Source organism: Myodes glareolus, chromosome 13 (genome assembly GCF_982192425.1).
Source record: "Myodes glareolus chromosome 13, mMyoGla1.1, whole genome shotgun sequence".
In the NCBI taxonomy this organism is placed as follows: Eukaryota; Metazoa; Chordata; class Mammalia; order Rodentia; family Cricetidae; genus Myodes; species Myodes glareolus.
The window spans coordinates 50086665-50104516 of NC_142038.1; the positions used below are offsets into that span (position 1 = coordinate 50086665).

The window sequence follows — 17852 nt, forward strand, 5'->3', positions numbered from 1 at the left end:
ATAACACCACCTCAAAAGATGCAGATTAAAATTGGGTCTTCCTACATTAAAGAATTTAATTTAGAAAAAAATCTCTCACAGGTGTAACCAGTTGATGGAATTTTAAGTAAGTCCAGATGTAGTCAAGTTGATAATCAAGAACAGCCATCACATCATGTAACTTAACTATCTTGTATATCTTGTTATAGATAAAAACCATCTCCACTCTGTTTAAGATAGCAAGAGAAGCTATTAAGCTAAATCATACACCACAGAAAAAGAAAATATTTTTAGTATAATTTAATTTTTTATATTTTAATACTAATTTAGACTAAAGCAACACTTTTTAATTTCATATTTCTTTTTTCCTTTTTTTGAATTTTTCGAGATAGGGTTTCTCTGCGTAACTTTGTAGCCTGTCCTGGAATTCACTTTGTAGATCAGGTTGGCCCCAAACTCACAGAGATCTGCCTGCCTCTGCCTCCCGAGTGCTAAGATTAAAAGCATGTGCCACCAACTCTCAACCCCTTTTTAATTTCTTTAAACAAAAAGAATCCTCATCTGGCATGCAGAAGACACTTCATTTGAAATATGTCACAAGAAGATAAAGTTTTTGTGTTGTAGGATATTTTGATTGTACTCTGATACTCTTGAGACTGTCAGTAAAGTTAAACCTTGAATCAGAGGATGGAGTCAACATTCAACTGAAAGAATTAACCACAGAATTTTGGTGGATCCAGATTAGGACAGAGAGACACAGGAAGGAAGACGGAGGGGCTTAGAAAGATTCACCCATTCTGTGCATTCCATCCTTAAGAGAAATAGGGTTTTTTGTTTTGGTTTGGTTGGGTTTGCTTTTGTTTTTGTTTTTGTTTGTTTTTAGAAAAGATCTCACTATTTGCTCTGGCTGTCCTGGAACTGACTATGTAGACCAGGATGGCCTCAAACTCACAGAGATCTGTTTGCCTCTGTCTCCTGAGTGCTGTAGTTAATGATGTGCACCATCAAACTCGGTGAGATAAAATTGTTAATAAATTTTAGAAGGTTTCCACTCCCACCATAATATCTTTCTTAAAGCGAATGAGCTAATACTTGAACATCACAAGTTGCTTGGGCTTTTCTGATAAAGGGGACCATTGTGAAGGGTTGTTGAGTAAAATCATGCTAATAACTACAAACATCCTAATTCTAAAATAGAAGTGAATGATGCATACTGGAACAAGGACCAACACTACAGAAATAAAAAAACAAAACAGCAGAACAGCAAATGTTAGCACTGAACTGGCTTTCTAGGTTGCTGAGATGCAGACAAACAAGAGGAGCTGTTGAATATAAATTAATGTTCTATGACAAACACAAGGAGCAAAATAAAATGCTAAACATTCTCACTGAAAGGGAGAAAGATGTGAATCAGCGTAGTTTTCTTAATGGAAGTGTGACAAATCAAAATTTAACTGGAGGAGGGTGTGGTGACACATGCCTTTGTTTCCAGCACTTGGGAAGCAGAGGCAGGAGGATCTCTGAGTTTGAGGGCAGGCTGGTCTACAAAGTGAGTTTCAGGATAGCCAGGGCTTCAAAGGGAAACACTGTCTCAAAAAAAAACCTGAAAAAATTAACTTAAAAATTTAATTATTAAACTTACAAACGTGTACATGAAGACAGCATATGAAAATAAAAATTACTGCTTCCTAATACAAGAATTCTATTGATGAAAGCTTATGTGTTCATAATAGTTATATTAAAATTACACGTTTCAAGCAGGGGAGTGCATACTGCATAGACAAACATCATAAATAAACTCTTGGAATAAAGTATATTTGAAAGCATCACTAGAAATATTGGGGCACAGGGGTACTCAGACAAAGAAAATATAGTCTGGGATATATATTTGTCACAAAATAAAGTGAGAGAGAAAATCTATTTTATCAAGCAAAACACGAAAATAAAAAAAAGTAATAGCCCACCTGCCCGGAAACGTCTCCTCCAGCAGAATGGTTTTCCACTCCCACATCGGTCACTGGGTAGGGTGTAAGACTGGGGCTGAAGGCCATGAGGTCAGTTTTGGGCAGACCCTCTCCAGAGCACACCCTTTGCTGTCTCTGCTGAGAATATGACCAGGTCCCCACCGCGCTGGAGCACACCAGCACGGGCTTTCCAAGCCCGCACCCACCTTGCATAGGCACTGCGGAGCAGCGCAGCGCAGTGTACAGCAGCAGCGTGAGCACCAACAGGCTAGACACTGCGCAGATGGCGATGATTAAATACACATTGACATCCACTAGCGATGCCTCCCTGTCTGAGGAATTGGAGAACCCCTGGGAAGAAGCTTTTGGCACTTGACCGCTCTCCACTAGAGACACCAGCACGGTGGCAGTGGCAGTCAACGTGGGTTCGCCATGGTCCTTCACCAACACCAATAGGCGCTGGCGCGGCGCATCAGCTTCATCCAGGGCTCGTGTCGTACTGATCTCACCCGTGTACAGACCCACGCGGAAAGGACTGCGCATGCCCACAGCGGGCTGCAGCTCGTAAGACAGCCACGCATTGTAACCAGAGTCTGCATCCACCGCGCGCACCTTTGACACCACGTGTCCAGCACCCATTGACCGCGACACAAGTTGACTAAATTCGCCAGCAGTTCCAACTGTCTGAGGCCCCAGCAGCAAGGGCGCATTGTCGTTCTCGTCCAGCACAAACACCTGTAGAGTCACATTGCTGCCCAGGGAAGGCACACCAGCATCCCGCGCGCTCACCTGGAACTGCAGCAGCTCCAGCTCCTCATGGTCCAGAGGCTGCAGGGCGAACACCTTGCCACTCTCCGCGTGCACAGACACGAAGCTCGACAGCGAGCGCTCACCCACCCGCCTCTCCACCAGCGAGTAGGACACCAGTGCGTTCTCCTGCGAGTCTGCGTCCATGGCCGACACCGTGAAGATGTGGGCGCCAGGTGGGTTGTTCTCCTTCACGAACACCGTGTATTCGGGCTGCGAGAACGCGGGTGCATTGTCGTTCACATCAGCTACTTCCACAGACACGCTGGCGGTGGCCCACAGCGAGAGCGAGCCCCCATCCCGGGCTGTCACCACCACTTTATAGTCAGGTGTGGTCTCTCGGTCCAGGGCGCTGTCCAGGACAAGCGAATAGTAATTCTTAAAGGTAGACACCAGCTTGAAGGGAACATGCGGAGTCAGCGAACAGGTCACCTGTCCATTGACTCCAGAGTCTTGGTCTGACACGCTGATCAGGGCGATTACAGTACCCAAAAGAGCGTCTTCTTTCACCGGAAGCGACAAAGATGTAAGGACTATTTCTGGAGCGTTATCATTTTCATCCAGGATTTCCACGAGTACAGTGCAGTGAGCAACCAGAGGTGGATGTCCTTTATCTGCAGCATCCACATGAATTTCATAATTGTTCCTATCCTCAAAGTCAATAGCGCCATTTACTTTTATCTCTCCAGTTTTTTCGTTTATTAGAAATTTCTTTCTTATGCTAGATGGGGTCAACGAGCTAAACGAATACTCCACTTCCTTGTTTACTCCTTCATCTGCATCAGTAGCATTCAGCCATATTACTAACGTTTGATTCTCTTGATTCTCAGACATCTTAACTTCGTAAACAGATTTGTCAAACACGGGAGCATTATCATTAGCATCCAACACCTGGATCAACAGAGAAACCGATCCCGTAAACTCGGGTTTGCCTCCATCCGTCGCTGTCAGTAACAACTTTAGCTGAGGATTTTCTTCCCGATCTATCAGTTTTCGAAGGACAAGCACTGGGAATTTGCCTTTGCCCTTTTTGTTTACAATGTCAAGGACAAAATATTCGTTTGAACTGAGTTTGTAAGTAAGCATCGCGTTCTCGCCAACATCTGCATCAGATGCGCCTTCTAGTGGAAATCGAGAATCAAGCAGTCTAGATTCAGGTACCAAGATCTTTTGTTCTGCTACAGAGAACATTGGAGGGTTGTCGTTAATGTCCCTCACCTCCACCTCCACGTGGAAAACCTGCAGCGGCCGGTCCACGATCACCTCCAGGTGGATGCTACACTCCGCGCTCCTCCCGCACAGCGCCTCTCGGTCGATCCGAGAATTCACAAACAAAATGCCATTCTGCAGATTTACCTCCAGAAGGTCCCCGCGGTCCTTGGACGCCATCCTGAACAGGCGGGGTACCAGCTCCGCCAGCTCCAGCACCAGGTCCTGAGCGATGCGGCCCACGAAGGTTCCGTGTTTGGCCTCCTCGGGGACAGAGTAGTGGAGCTGGCCGCTCCCTGCCTCCCAGGCTGCGAGGAGCAGAAGCCAGAGCAGCAGACGCCAAGCTCCATGGCTCAAGCATCTGGACATCACCACAGAACCATTCTCTTGTCTTAAAACTCCATGAATATGCCATGTGGAATGCACACACGTTTTAATATCTTCTGGTCGATTTCCTAGTCTCATTTTTTTAAATCGAAACGCTGAGATCTCTGAATGTAGCTACTTCCTAACCCTCGAGAAACAGCGAATTATGTCTTTGTTCTAAAAAGCTATTTTGTGGACGGCAGCGACATCCAGTGGCTAAATGTGTAAGTATAGTTCTATGAGTGCATTTTTTCTTTAATTCACATCTTTGATTTATTTCTGTGGATTATTATCTCTGTGTACACTTGGTGCCACATATTATATCTCTTTAACACGTTTTAATATTTAATGTGGATCCATAGTACAGCTTTTTCTTCAAGGTGAAACTACAAGAAGTGATTTCTTCCTTGATCGCGCGATAACTACAAGCTAAATTTTAACATGCCCTTAAGAGTCATGAAATAATAAGAGGACTGATAATTTATTGTGCAACGGGTGTAGGCTCCTTCAAGTTGTAATACTCAATTCAATTACTTTGGGCATTGTTTTAAGGTTAAGTAAATTTCATTTAGACAGCAATTTCAGGACACTGATTCAGTTGTGTGTTAGATGCTCGTGACTCCGAAGTCAACACTAGCGTGTAGAGATTGCCAACCTCACCATCAGCCTTCCTTCCACTTACATTCTTATATACGTTCCTAGTAACCATGCACCTTTGGCTTCCCATCCATGCAAACTCTCCGTGTGCCTTTTCCCACCTTCATAATATTGTCTTAATAGCAAGAAAACATTGTGTAAATTATAGATTCTTGAAGTCTGGGGAGTTTCTTTAGGAGAATGAGCCCTTCATAAGTATGAACTATTCTCAGGCCCCAGTTTGGACACATTTTTTTTATGCTTATGACTAAATCAGGCTCCTCAGGGGGAAAAAACATGAATTTCCTTCGGAAAACTATCACTCTCCAGTGCCTAAGTTCTATCTAGTACACGTATTAAAAGGGATGATTGTTGTATTTAAGAAATTGAAAATCGGTTACATCAATTACACTTTATATTGACTAAAGAATCTCATTTTGAATGAAGTAATTGACAAATTCATGACTTGCTTTCAGAGTTTGCTACAAGAAAAGCATTTCCATCTTTTCAAATTTTTAAGTAGTCTATGCATTTCTGTCATACAATGTATCCCCATCAACACAACTTACCTTGAATTCGGACTTAGACCTTCAAATGTTTCCATTTGAAGTTGTTTTTCACATTCCATGCATCCTTTAGACTTGGGTTCAAGTATTTGCTTTTTGTTTTGTTTCATTGAGAGAAGAGTTGAGACAGGGTCTCTTTACACACCCCTGCCTGTCCTCGAATTCACTTTGTAGACCAGGCTGGCCTCAAACTCACAGAGATCTGCCTGCCTCTGCCTCCAGAGTTCTGAGATTAAAGACATGCACCACTACTCCCTGCAGGTTCAATTATTTGAATACATAGTATAGATTGAGGGGAGCTATTGGTGTCATTTGCATCTAAGACAATTCTGTCTTTTCGAGCTAATACTTTTAGCGTTTACTTTGTTCTTGGTAACTATAAGATGCATTCCTTCTCACTCATGTCTACATTGATGCAATTGGCAAGTTAGCCTTTTATAGTAATCCACATTATCTCCCAGCTTACAGGCTGCCATCATATACAAATTTCAGAATTTGTGAAATACCTGTGGGATTAATTTATCTTTGGGTACATAAGGAAACTTAAGCACAAGGAATCCAAGGATGTAAGACTTTTAAAAGGCTGAGAAATTAAACAGGGTGGAGATGAAACATGTTGTTTTGCCCAACAGCTGACAGTGTAGGCCTCTATACCAACTTCACTGAATCTAAGATGGAATTTTGAAAGCAAAAATGAGGTGTCCTTTATTCTGGTTCTTCCTGGAATTTTAGGTTGTTAAGTGCAAATGAAAAAATTAGAAAAAAATAACTTGGGCTAAAGGTCGAGCAAAAGAACCACCACACAAAAGCCACAAATTACAGTTTCACAGTGTTAAGTATAGCACGTAAGGACATTGAAGATACGTTAGACGCTTGTCTTGTGGAATAATGAGAGAAAAGCAAATTTTTATCCATCATAAGGAAGTTTTTTTCTAACTTTCAGGCTATTAATTACAAGAGAATTTAATGGTTTAAATCTTTACATCCCAAATTTTTAATCACTAAACCAAAAAAAAAGGTAATTTGAAATATCCCTTTCTGAAGAAAGAAACTCTTAACTACTGGGAGAGAGTGTTTTCTCTAATATCACAAGAGGAATAGTTACCATTATAGAAATCGCTGTCTGTAAATATTTTCTTATAATTTACATTAAAAGAAATTTAGGGATTATTTTACTTTCGTTGAAATGAGAGTCATATTTATACTCTTTGTAATAGAATTATATTTCTGATTTGGGGGATTGTTTTTGTCATCGTTGTGGTTTGTTTTGTTTTGACTTTTTTGAGGCAGGGTCTCTCTATGTAGTCCTGACTGTTCTGGAACTCGCTATGTAAACCAGGCTAATCTTGAACTCACAAAGATGCACCTGCCTCTGCCTCTATGCTAAGATTAAAGGTGTGCACAACCATGCCAAGCCTAGAATTAGGTTTCTAAGTAGAGAAGTGGTTTTCTATGACTCCCTCGTTGTTTTGTGTCTCCATCCAGAACACAGATGGAATTTTATATTCATGTTAACTGAATGACTACTAAGCCATTGTGGGTTGTTTTGTTGTGGCTACTGTTGTTTGGTTAGTTTTTGTTTTTCACGACGAATACCTTTCAAGAGTTGTTGAGGTTCAGCATTAGCAATTTGATTCACTCTTTATAGTTTTTAAAAACTGATGTTATTATAGTAATGTTTTAATTAAAATTAGCTGTTCTTTAAGCAACAAGGAGTGAGCAAACACGAGTCTTGTCCTAATTTAGATATCTGCAATTTTAAAACCTCTGGTAGAATTGTAGAGAATGAAAAGCAGTATACAAATAAAGTAAGAAATTCTTTCACGAAGAAATAAGTACATGAATAAATGCAGTTCTACAGCAACTCACCTTCTCATAGGAGTCCAAAGGAACAGATGGTTCTCCAGATCCATCTGCAGATCCAGGACATGGAGGTAGACCTGGGCTGAAGGCCATGAGATCGGCCTTGGGCGGAACCTCTCCAGAGCACACCCTCTGTCGCCTCTGTTGCGAGTATGACCAGGTCCCTGCTGCACTGGAGCACACCAGCACAGGCTTCCCCGACCCGCAAGTGCCCCCTGTGGGCGCCAAGGAGCAGCGCAGCGCAGTGTACAGTAGCAACGTGAGCACCAACAGGCTGGACACCGCGCAGATGGCGATGATCAGATACACGTTGACATCCACTAAGGATGACTCAGGCACAGGAGCACCTACAGAGGACCTCAAAGAGGTCTTTGGTGCCTGGCCATTTTCCACTAGAGACACCAGCACGGTGACTGTGGCAGTTAACTGAGGCTCACCGTGGTCCTTCACTAGCACCAGCAGGCGCTGTCTAGTCCCATCTGCCTCGTCCAGGGCCCTTGTGGTGCTGATCTCGCCGGTGTATAGGCCTACACGGAATGGGCTGCGTGTACTGCCTGGCCACGGCTGCAGCTCATAAGAAAGCCAAGCATTGTAACCAGAGTCAGCATCTACAGCGCGGACCTTCACCACCACGTGACCAGGCTCCACAGACCTGGGCAACAACTGATTGAACACTCCGTCTGCACTGCCCGTCCCAGACCCAAGCAATACAGGCGCATTGTCGTTCTCGTCCAGCACAAACACCTGCAGAGTCACATTGCTGCCCAGGGAAGGCACACCAGCATCCCGCGCGCTCACCTGGAACTGCAGCAGCTCCAGCTCCTCATGGTCCAGAGGCTGCAGGGCGAACACCTTGCCGCTCTCCGCGTGCACAGACACGAAGCTCGACAGCGAGCGCTCACCCACCCGCCTCTCCACCAGTGAGTAGGACACCAGCGCGTTCTCCTGCGCATCTGCGTCCATGGCCGACACCGTGAAGATGTGGGCGCCAGGCGGATTGTTCTCCTTTACAAAAACAGTGTATTCGGGCTGCGCGAACGTGGGTGAATTGTCGTTCACATCAGCCACCTCCACGGACACGCTGGCGGTGGCCCACAGCGAGGGCGAGCCCCCATCCCGGGCTGTCACCACCACTTTATAGTCAGGTGTGGTCTCTCTGTCCAAGGCGCTGTCCAGCACGAGCGAATAGTAATTCTTGAAGGTGGATACCAGCTTGAAGGGGACTTGAGGGGTCAGGGAGCAGGTCACCTGCCCTTTGGAACCTTCGTCTAGATCAGTCACGCTGATCAAGGCTATAACTTTCCCCAACTGTGCGTCTTCTTTAACAGGGAGCCAGAGCGTTTTGACAGTCAGCTGTGGAGCGTTGTCGTTAGCATCTACAACTTCCACAAGAACTGTACAGTGACCAATCAGTGGTGGGAAGCCTTTATCTCGCGCTTCTAATGGAATCTTGTAAGCTTTACTTTCTTCGAAATCAATAACGCCTATAACTGTAATTTCTCCACTCACAGCGTCCATGTGAAACTTGGATTTTATATCTGGGGAAATATCACTAGAAAATGAGTACATAACGTCCCCATTCACGCCTTCGTCTAAATCTGAAGCATTGACTTTGATTACCAACGTTCCGTTTGGTACGTTCTCCGGTAATTTCACGGTATAGCGAGATCTGTCAAAAACCGGAGCATTATCATTGACGTCCAGTACTGTGATGAGTAACTGAACCGTGCCGGTCAGCTCGGGTTTGCCTCCGTCGGTGGCCGTGAGCAATAAGCGCATCTCTGCAGTTTCTTCTCTGTCTAATGGTTTCCGCAAAACAAGCCCGAGAAGTTTCACCTGTTCGTGGTCAGGTGGTACATCCAGAGAGAAATGCTCATTGGTGCTCAGTCTGTAAGTGAGCAGAGCATTGGAACCGACATCTGCATCTGACGCGCCCTCTAGTGGAAATCGCGAGTCAAGCAGTCTGGATTCCGGAATAAACAGAGTCTTTTGTGTGGTTGGGAACACTGGAGGATTATCATTAATGTCCCTCACCTCCACCTCCACGTGGAAAACCTGCAGCGGCCGGTCCACGATCACCTCCAGGTGGATGCTACACTCCGCGCTCCTCCCGCACAGCGCCTCCCGGTCGATGCGAGAATTCACAAACAAAATGCCATTCTGCAGATTTACCTCCAGAAGGTCCCCAAAGCCCTTGGAATCCAATTGAAACAGACCCGGCACCAACTCTGGCAGCTGCAGTTCAAGATCCTGAGCGATGCGGCCCACAAAGGTTCCGTGTTTTGCCTCCTCTGGGATGGAATAGTGTAGCTGGGCGCTCCCCACCTCCCAAACTGTGAGAAGCAGTAGCGAAAACCCTAGACTCCAGCCCTCTGGGACTGCTCCGCCTAAATACAGCATTTCAGGAGCTTGATAGTTCCAGTTCGCTTTAATTACCTCCAATGAAGAGAAGCCATCTATCTGGTTCTCTCAATTCCACCCTCCGAGTTCACCGTTGTTCATCGGAGTGAAAAAGAATGGAGCTTCTTTTCTCCCGGAAAAAGGATGGCTGTACTTGTCTTGAATTAGAACGAATAAGAAGGCCAAGAGCGACATCAGGTGGCCCAAAGAGTAAGTACATATTTGGCGAATAGACATTGGACCATAGACTTGCCAAATCTTACTTTATTTTCTGAATTTTATCATTGTTGAAATAGAAACCACCTTTCCCTTCCTGCAGGTATTATTATTATTATTAGATTCTTGATTATTATTAGATTATTATTATCATAGTATTATTAGATTATTGATTTTTGAAACTACAAAATACCATAATTACAGTTCTCTTGTGTCTGAGAAAACTGTCCACATAACTTTAAAATACAGATGAAAATGGAGTGGCAATCAAAAATGATCAGTTATATAATCACAAATATTAAATTCGAAAATCGTTTTGTTCTGTAACTCAAGATCATCCATATTCCTAAATTTGAGATTCTGATGTTACAGACTGCTGTGAGTCACTATGCCTGGGGAAATGAGGTGGCCAGAAATGTACTGATCAAAAATAAACTTTTTCATGCCAGATGAAAGTAATCAGTAAATATGAAGTAGTTTTCTTAAGCAATTTCCTGAATTGTAAATGTGTAAAGTATTTATAGAGTATAATTTAATTGAATATCCCTCAGAGAGAGAAAGGGTTTTATATATATTTCTCTTTATTAATATTTATATAACTGTTCCCACCATCAGGTTTTATTCCTATACCTACATAATGTGATTGGTTTCAACCATTGTCATATGCAAATATCAATCTCTCTCCTCTTCATCTCTTCTGCAGCTTGTATTATATCCCTCCATAGTACATTTCAGCTTCAGTATCATTCATTCAGGCTTTAGAGAGAGGTCGACTTTTAAAGCTAGGATTTCTTTTTTCCTGGGTTCTACTTAAGAGAGACCCTCTTTTGAGTTCTAGTTTCTCATTCAAACATGCAGATTGATTAATTAAATCTATTGTTAGTCCTTTTGGGATCTAAAAGCAAAATCATGGACATTATTGATAATGACTGAAATGACTAGTTATCAAATACAGTGCTAGATGATATAAAAGGTCTTAAACACCATTTATCCTTTGAAAAACCAATTAAAATTGAGGAAGAAGTTATAATGAAATCACATCTGAGAGTCAGGTAGATGTCAACACAACAGGAAAAATAAAATCATTTCCACAAAGAAAAGGCTGCACATTCCATTCAAATAGTGAAACAGACAAACACACACAGAAATCCAAAAGTTCTTAAAACTGAGAGCTAAAGTGATTTATTTATGTAGAGCATTTTGATAGACAAATAAGATGATAGACCTCGACAGGAATTATTTAAAAAATGTAAAAACAACCATAAAAAGAAACTTACTTTCTGATACCTTTCATTTAGGAAAGAAAGATAAAATCTAGTCATAAATGATTACATGGTGCCATTATGTCTCTACCAGGCTCCAAGAATCCAGAGGCCCAGAGACCCCTAATTCACTTCCATTAAGTCTAGTCATTCTCTTCTGAGGAATGTGCTCTATAGCTAATAAGTGTGCAATGTCAGGGCAATTGAAACAGACACAAGAAGCAAAGAGAGAAAAGTTCTAGCATTTAAGCATTGAAAGACAAGAAAAGTATCTTAGACTTTCCAATGATTTACTTCCAAAAAGCAAAATATTTCTACATGAACTAAAGAGTCCTCATTATTTTGAGTCTTTTATAGTGATTTATATAGTATGCATCTATCTACAACGATGGAAGTGGAATTACTGCACACAATATTCTTGTTATTTAAGGTTTTGTTAAATCATATAAAATGTAAACTCAATGTAGAGTCTGGCAGGAAGGTGCTAGAATTTGAACCAGAACCCTTGAATATGCTATGGAACATTTTTATGAAATACGCCAACTCATACACAAAAGATTAACACAAGTTTACTGTATCACTGATTCAAGTTTAGCTGATGTTTATCAGAAGAACAGCAACTATTGACCAGCCAAGTATGTTCAAAAAATACTAAATTATTGAAAATATTGTAAAATATCTGTACCTGTAAAATAAATAAATAAAACATGAAATGGTGAAAATTGCCAGATCCTAGAACTTGGGGCTGAGACAAAAGGATTATGAGGTTTAGGTAAATTGAAGTTACATGGTCGACAACATTTTTTAAAAAAAGAAATAAGAAAAAGGAAATAAAAATTAATAAATTGAAGGTTCATTGATAGCAGCCTCATCCATTGTCTTCTCATTGTTTTACTTTTGGCTGGCTTATTAAAAATGAAGGAGAACGTGAAAGCTAAACATTGGAAAGGAAATTACTTTGCATGTTATGACTAAAATGTTCAAAAGAGGAATAAATATTACAATACCTCGAAACTACTAGAGCTAAAATGAAAAATAAACCATGAAATAAATTAATGTAAGTGTAAACAGACAATAGTGTTTAAAATATACCTTTCTAATAATACTACAGACTACATTAAAAGCTCAGAGCATAATCATGAAATTAAAATGTTTGGAGGAATGCATTTCCATGGACCTCGCTAAAGTTCTGTCCTAGAAGATTAAAATTATATGAAGGCTAAAATCGGTATCCCGCACATAAGAAACTGTGACAATTTTAAGTGACAGAGAGCCGGCATATAGGTAATCACTGTGTGGCATGTCAGTTGAACCCAAAAGTATCAGGCCCAACTAAAACAGTAAAATCTCAGGAGTTAAAAGAAAAAAGTATTCAACACAGAAGTTTTAAACAAGAGCTTGGTGATGGTTGTGGTGGCGGCGGAGGCGGCAGCATTGAGGGCAGCGGCGGCAATGAACGCTTTTAATTCCAGCACTTGGGAGGCAGAGGTAGGCAGATCTCTGTGAGTTCAAGGCCAGCCTGGTCTACAGAGTGAATTCCAGGATGGATAGGGCTGTTACACAGAGAAACCCTGCCTCGAAAAACCAACAACAATAATAAACCAGGTAAAATTATTTTAAACAAAAATAATGTCGAATGTTGCCAGTAACTTGCAAATGTGGAATACCATAAATATAATTACAAAGTTTCTACATATTAAATATTTTTAAGTATAAATGGACTTACTTGAAAACCATGATCTACATTTAAATCTTGCCCTTCACCAATGGCCTCTGATCCTGGACGCGGTGGAAGACTAGGACTGAAGGCCATGAGGTCGGTCTTGGGCGGACCCTCTCCAGAGCACACCCTCTGACGCCTCTGCTGTGAGTATGACCAGGTCCCCACCGCGCTGGAGCACACAAGCACCGGCTTGCCCGGGGCACAAGCTCCGTTGTTGGGCATCGCTGAGCAGCGCAGCGCGGTGTACAGTAGCAGCGTGAGCACCAACAGACTGGACACCGCGCAGATGGCGATGATCAGATACACATTGACATCAACCAGTGACGTCTCTGGTACTGAAGCACGCTCGGATGTCTGTGAAAAGGACTTTGGCGCCTGGCCGCTTTCCACTAGAGACACTAACACAGTTGCAGTGGCTGACAGTGCAGGCTCTCCATGGTCCTTCACCAGCACCAACAGAGTCTGTCGAGCAGCATCCGCCTCATCTAAGGCACGCGTTGTGCTGATCTCACCCGTGTACAGACCTACGCGAAAGGGACTGCGCATGCTCCCTGATGCCGACTGCAGCTCATAAGACAGCCATGCATTGTAACCAGAGTCCGCATCCACTGCTCGCACCTTCGCCACTACGTGCCCTGAACCCACTGATCTAGGCACAAGCTCGCTCACTGACCCGCCGGCTCTTACAGCTCCGTGGGGCAACAGCGTGGGAGCATTGTCGTTCTCGTCCAGCACAAACACCTGCAGAGTCACATTGCTGCCCAGGGAAGGCACACCAGCATCCCGTGCGCTCACCTGGAACTGCAGCAGCTCCAGCTCCTCATGGTCCAGAGGCTGCAGAGCGAACACCTTGCCGCTCTCCGCGTGCACAGACACGAAGCTCGACAGCGAGCGCTCACCCACCCGACGCTCCACCAGCGAGTAGGACACCAGCGCGTTCTCCTGCGCATCTGCGTCCATGGCCGACACCGTGAAGATGTGGGCGCCAGGTGGGTTGTTCTCCTTCACGAACACCGTGTATTCGGGCTGCGCGAACGTGGGCGCGTTGTCGTTCACATCAGCCACCTCCACGGACACGCTGGCGGTGGCCCACAGCGAGGGCGAGCCCCCATCCCGGGCTGTCACCACCACTTTATAGTCAGGTGTGGTCTCTCTGTCCAGGGCGCTGTCCAGCACGAGCGAATAGTAATTCTTGAAGGTGGATACCAGCTTGAAGGGGACTTGAGGGGTCAGGGAACAGGTCACTTGCCCGTTGGCTCCAGAGTCCAGGTCCGAAACGCTAATTAGAGCGATGACAGTTCCCAATGCAGCGTCCTCTTGAACCGGCAGCGATAAGGATGTCAATGTGATCTGAGGCACATTGTCATTTTCATCCAATACCTTCACTAGAACAGTGCAATGACCCGCCATCGGAGGGTGTCCTTTGTCCGTCGCGTCAACACGAATTTTGTAGACATTGGCTTGTTCAAAATCCAGGTTCCCTTGAATTATGACCACTCCTGTATCTGTATCTATGCTAAACTGCTCAAGAACCATGGGCGGGACCAGCCTATTGAAGGAGTAAAAAATTGCTGCATTGGTTCCTTCGTCCCTGTCAGAAGCGTTCAGTCTAATAACCGCCGTTCCGTTGTGTGAGTTTTCCAATATTCTCACTTCATACTCAGACTGCTGGAAAGTAGGGGCGTTGTCGTTCACATCCAGCACAGTGACCAGCAGCTGGACAGAGCCTGTGAGCTCAGGTTTGCCTCCATCCGTGGCTGTCAGCAGCAGTTTATGCTCAGGAGCATCTTCTCTGTCCAAGGATTTTCTTAATACTAACTCAACCTGTTTGTTTTCTTCATTCTTTGAATTCACAATTAGTGTGAAGTAATCATTAGAGTCAAGTCTGTAGGTTAAAATTGCATTAGCACCAATATCTGCGTCAGATGCGCCCTCTAGCAGAAACCTAGAGTCTAACATTCTGGATTCTGAAATATGCAGCTTTTGTTCTTTAACCGGGAACACAGGCGGGTTGTCGTTAATGTCCCTCACCTCCACCTCCACGTGGAAAACCTGCAGCGGCCGGTCCACGATCACCTCCAGGTGGATGCTACACTCCGCGCTCCTCCCGCACAGCGCCTCCCGGTCGATGCGAGAATTCACAAACAAAATGCCATTCTGCAGATTTACCTCCAGAAGGTCCCCGCGGTCCTTGGACGCCACCCTGAACAGGCGGGGCACCAGCTCCGACAGCTCCAGCCCCAGGTCCTGAGCGATGCGACCCACGAAGGTTCCGTGTTTGACCTCCTCGGGGACGGAGTAGTGGAGCTGGCCGCTCCCAGCTTCCCAGATTGTGAAGATTAAAAGCAAGAGCAGCAGCCGCCGGGAATCCGGACATCCTCGCCAAGGACACACCATGTCAGGTATTCGTTTTGTTCGTTTCGGAAAATCCGGTTTTGATATAAAGGTCAACTGTTGTGCGTTAGGAATTCTTTAATCCAGTTGAGCTGCAACTGCTGTTGCTCAGGTTTTAAGAGACATTCTGCTGCTTGAATGGCTTGGGATCTTAGCTAGTCAGAACTTGATAGACAGCGACATCATGCGGCTTCAAAGGGTAATGATTCCAAAGGTTTAACCGAACCTGGGCAATAGTTGAGTTCCTCCATGACTAAATATTTTCTCTTCATTTTTCATTCTTTAGTAGCAGATCCTTTTGTTACAAGTGAATGTACGTTTATCTTCTGTCTCCTTACAGAAATTTAGTTTCAGTGAGAGTTCTCTTCATAAGGAAAAAGATTTATTCTCAGTATTTTAAATGCTAGTTTAGCATATGTTAACATTCTCTGCAATTTATATTATGACCTAGGAATAACATGGATACCACAGGTATAAACTGCCCTCCTCACATGTGTGTGAAAAGAATTTATTCACTGGTTTCTGATCAGTTTAATACATTATTATATATTAGCATTTAATTCTATTTTTTTCTTAAGTTCATATGTGTTCCTATGAATTCTTCTTAAATTTCTAATTGATTTATTTGGTGAACATAAAACTTCTTAAACTATTTTGTTTACGAAATCTTGGAAAATGGAAACATGTAATTTTTAAACACTCACTCAACGTGTGTGTAATGTGTCAAATAGGCCAGTTACTACATTTTTATTTGTAGGTTTCTCGGCCATTATAAATCCTAATGGTTTTCAATTACTGGTCTTTGCTGGATTTGGATCTTTCTGCTGCTTCAAAATATAAATATTTTCCAAAATTATGACTTTATCTTCTTCATAGTTCTTGCCCTGAATCTGATTCCTGTCTATTTCGATGTCTTTAGACTAGTTTATCTTTTGAAGCATGTTTAAATCTATAATGACAGAGCCAGGCACGGTGGTGGATGCTGTTCAACACAGTACTAGGGAGGCAGAGTCAGGAGGAGTGTTGTGAGTTCAAGGAATTCCAGAACAGCTAGGGCTACACAGTAAGACCCTGTCTCAAAAATTTCAAAATAAATTTCAATACCCCCAAATCGAAACAGTTGAACATTCCAATTTCTATACTTTATTCATTCTTCAACCTTACTTATAAGTATTCCCAAGCCATGTATCACTGGTTTTCCCTTGCATACAATATTTAAAGTTTCCCTCGACTCTTCCCATTTTATATGTAATACTGTTGTAATTACAGCTACAATGTCTACTGAGACTTCTAGCATTTGATTTCTATTTAACAAGTACAAGGACCTCAGACTCATATCAAAAACATCATGGTCAATCTTCTTCATGTTGTCTCTGACCACTTTCCAAGTCATATTTTGTAGTAAAGGCCCCATCTCTTCCTAAATACCTTCTGTCCAAGTTTTCTTCCACTTCATTTTTATCACTGAAAATGTTACCACCCAAGTTTACATCAGAAATCAGTTCTCCAAGAAGTCACTGTATTTCTTACATTGCATTCAATAAGATGCATGTTAGCTGGAATTCCTCTAGTGGCCTTTCACTAAATCTCTGGTCATTCTCCAGAAATGTTGTTATTTTCTAGATCCCTAACCATGCAATCTGTGAAGTTCCTACAAGAGATGCGTTGCATTGAAGTTTTCCAGTGGTTTTTTTGTGAATGGAATCCTAACTAAAGCATTTCATTTTTTAAAAATTAAGTAAAGCTAACATTTTACTTAAGTTGTTAAAAATCTGGATGTTTGGGGACACAATAAGCATGTAATCACGGAATAGCTTAACTGCTTCTCAGCCCTTGGAATAAGAATACTTCAGCTTCAGATGATAAGTGTACTGAAAATGCACAAACAAGATAGTAAATCAGAGAAGAGGGATAAAGAAATTTTCTTTGAAGCATTTACATTTACCCTTGTTTTACTTTAAAAAAAAGGCTATCTCTATAAATACCATTAAAGATGTTAGGAAGAAAATGGACTTACAGAATCTCTTAGAACTTTTACAAACAGTAAATATATCCCATAACCAGAAAAGAAAAACCTGAAAAAGTTTGTATCGCTCAAAAGTGATTTCACGACCAAAACTCATGGTAACTCATGAATATAGAGGTGGCTGTAAGAATGACCCCCGTCAACATCTCCTGCATCCAAAGATGGATGATTTTAATGTCTGTTACGCAGTCCACTGAGGCTTTAAAGTGGCATATGCAGATAAAACAAATATTTAATAAGCAATAAACAACTAATTACCAGCACTAAAAGTCTATAACAATCATAAGCATTCCCCAATTATTCTATAATAATTAAAGAGAAGCAGAATTTGGTATGCTTGTGGTAGTGCTCTATGGTAAATCTCCTATGGGAGATGCTCATGAATTGAACACCTTTGTTTTTACTTACACTGAAAACAAGAACAAGATATTTTAAAATAAT

General features: G+C 42.6%; 1 protein-coding gene and 1 pseudogene across 7 annotated transcripts in view; both read right to left on the bottom strand.

The window, feature by feature from the left end:
• Positions 1-17852, bottom strand: part of LOC125390504 (protocadherin alpha-7) — a 212358-nt gene that overhangs the window by 162565 nt on the left and 31941 nt on the right. The window contains exon 1 of one of the 7 annotated variants that reach the window (XM_085699966.2): positions 7397-9976. The exons of 5 other annotated variants lie outside the window; for them this stretch is intronic. In XM_085699966.2, the coding sequence (XP_085556092.2) occupies positions 7397-9790 (2394 nt within the window). In that variant the 5' untranslated portion in view covers positions 9791-9976. Of the gene's footprint in view, positions 1-1943; positions 4498-7396; positions 9977-17852 lie in introns of those variants that run through there. One more of the 7 variants, XM_085699965.2, reaches the window with a different exon arrangement.
• Positions 12920-15981, bottom strand: LOC148120013 (protocadherin alpha-8 pseudogene; annotated as a pseudogene).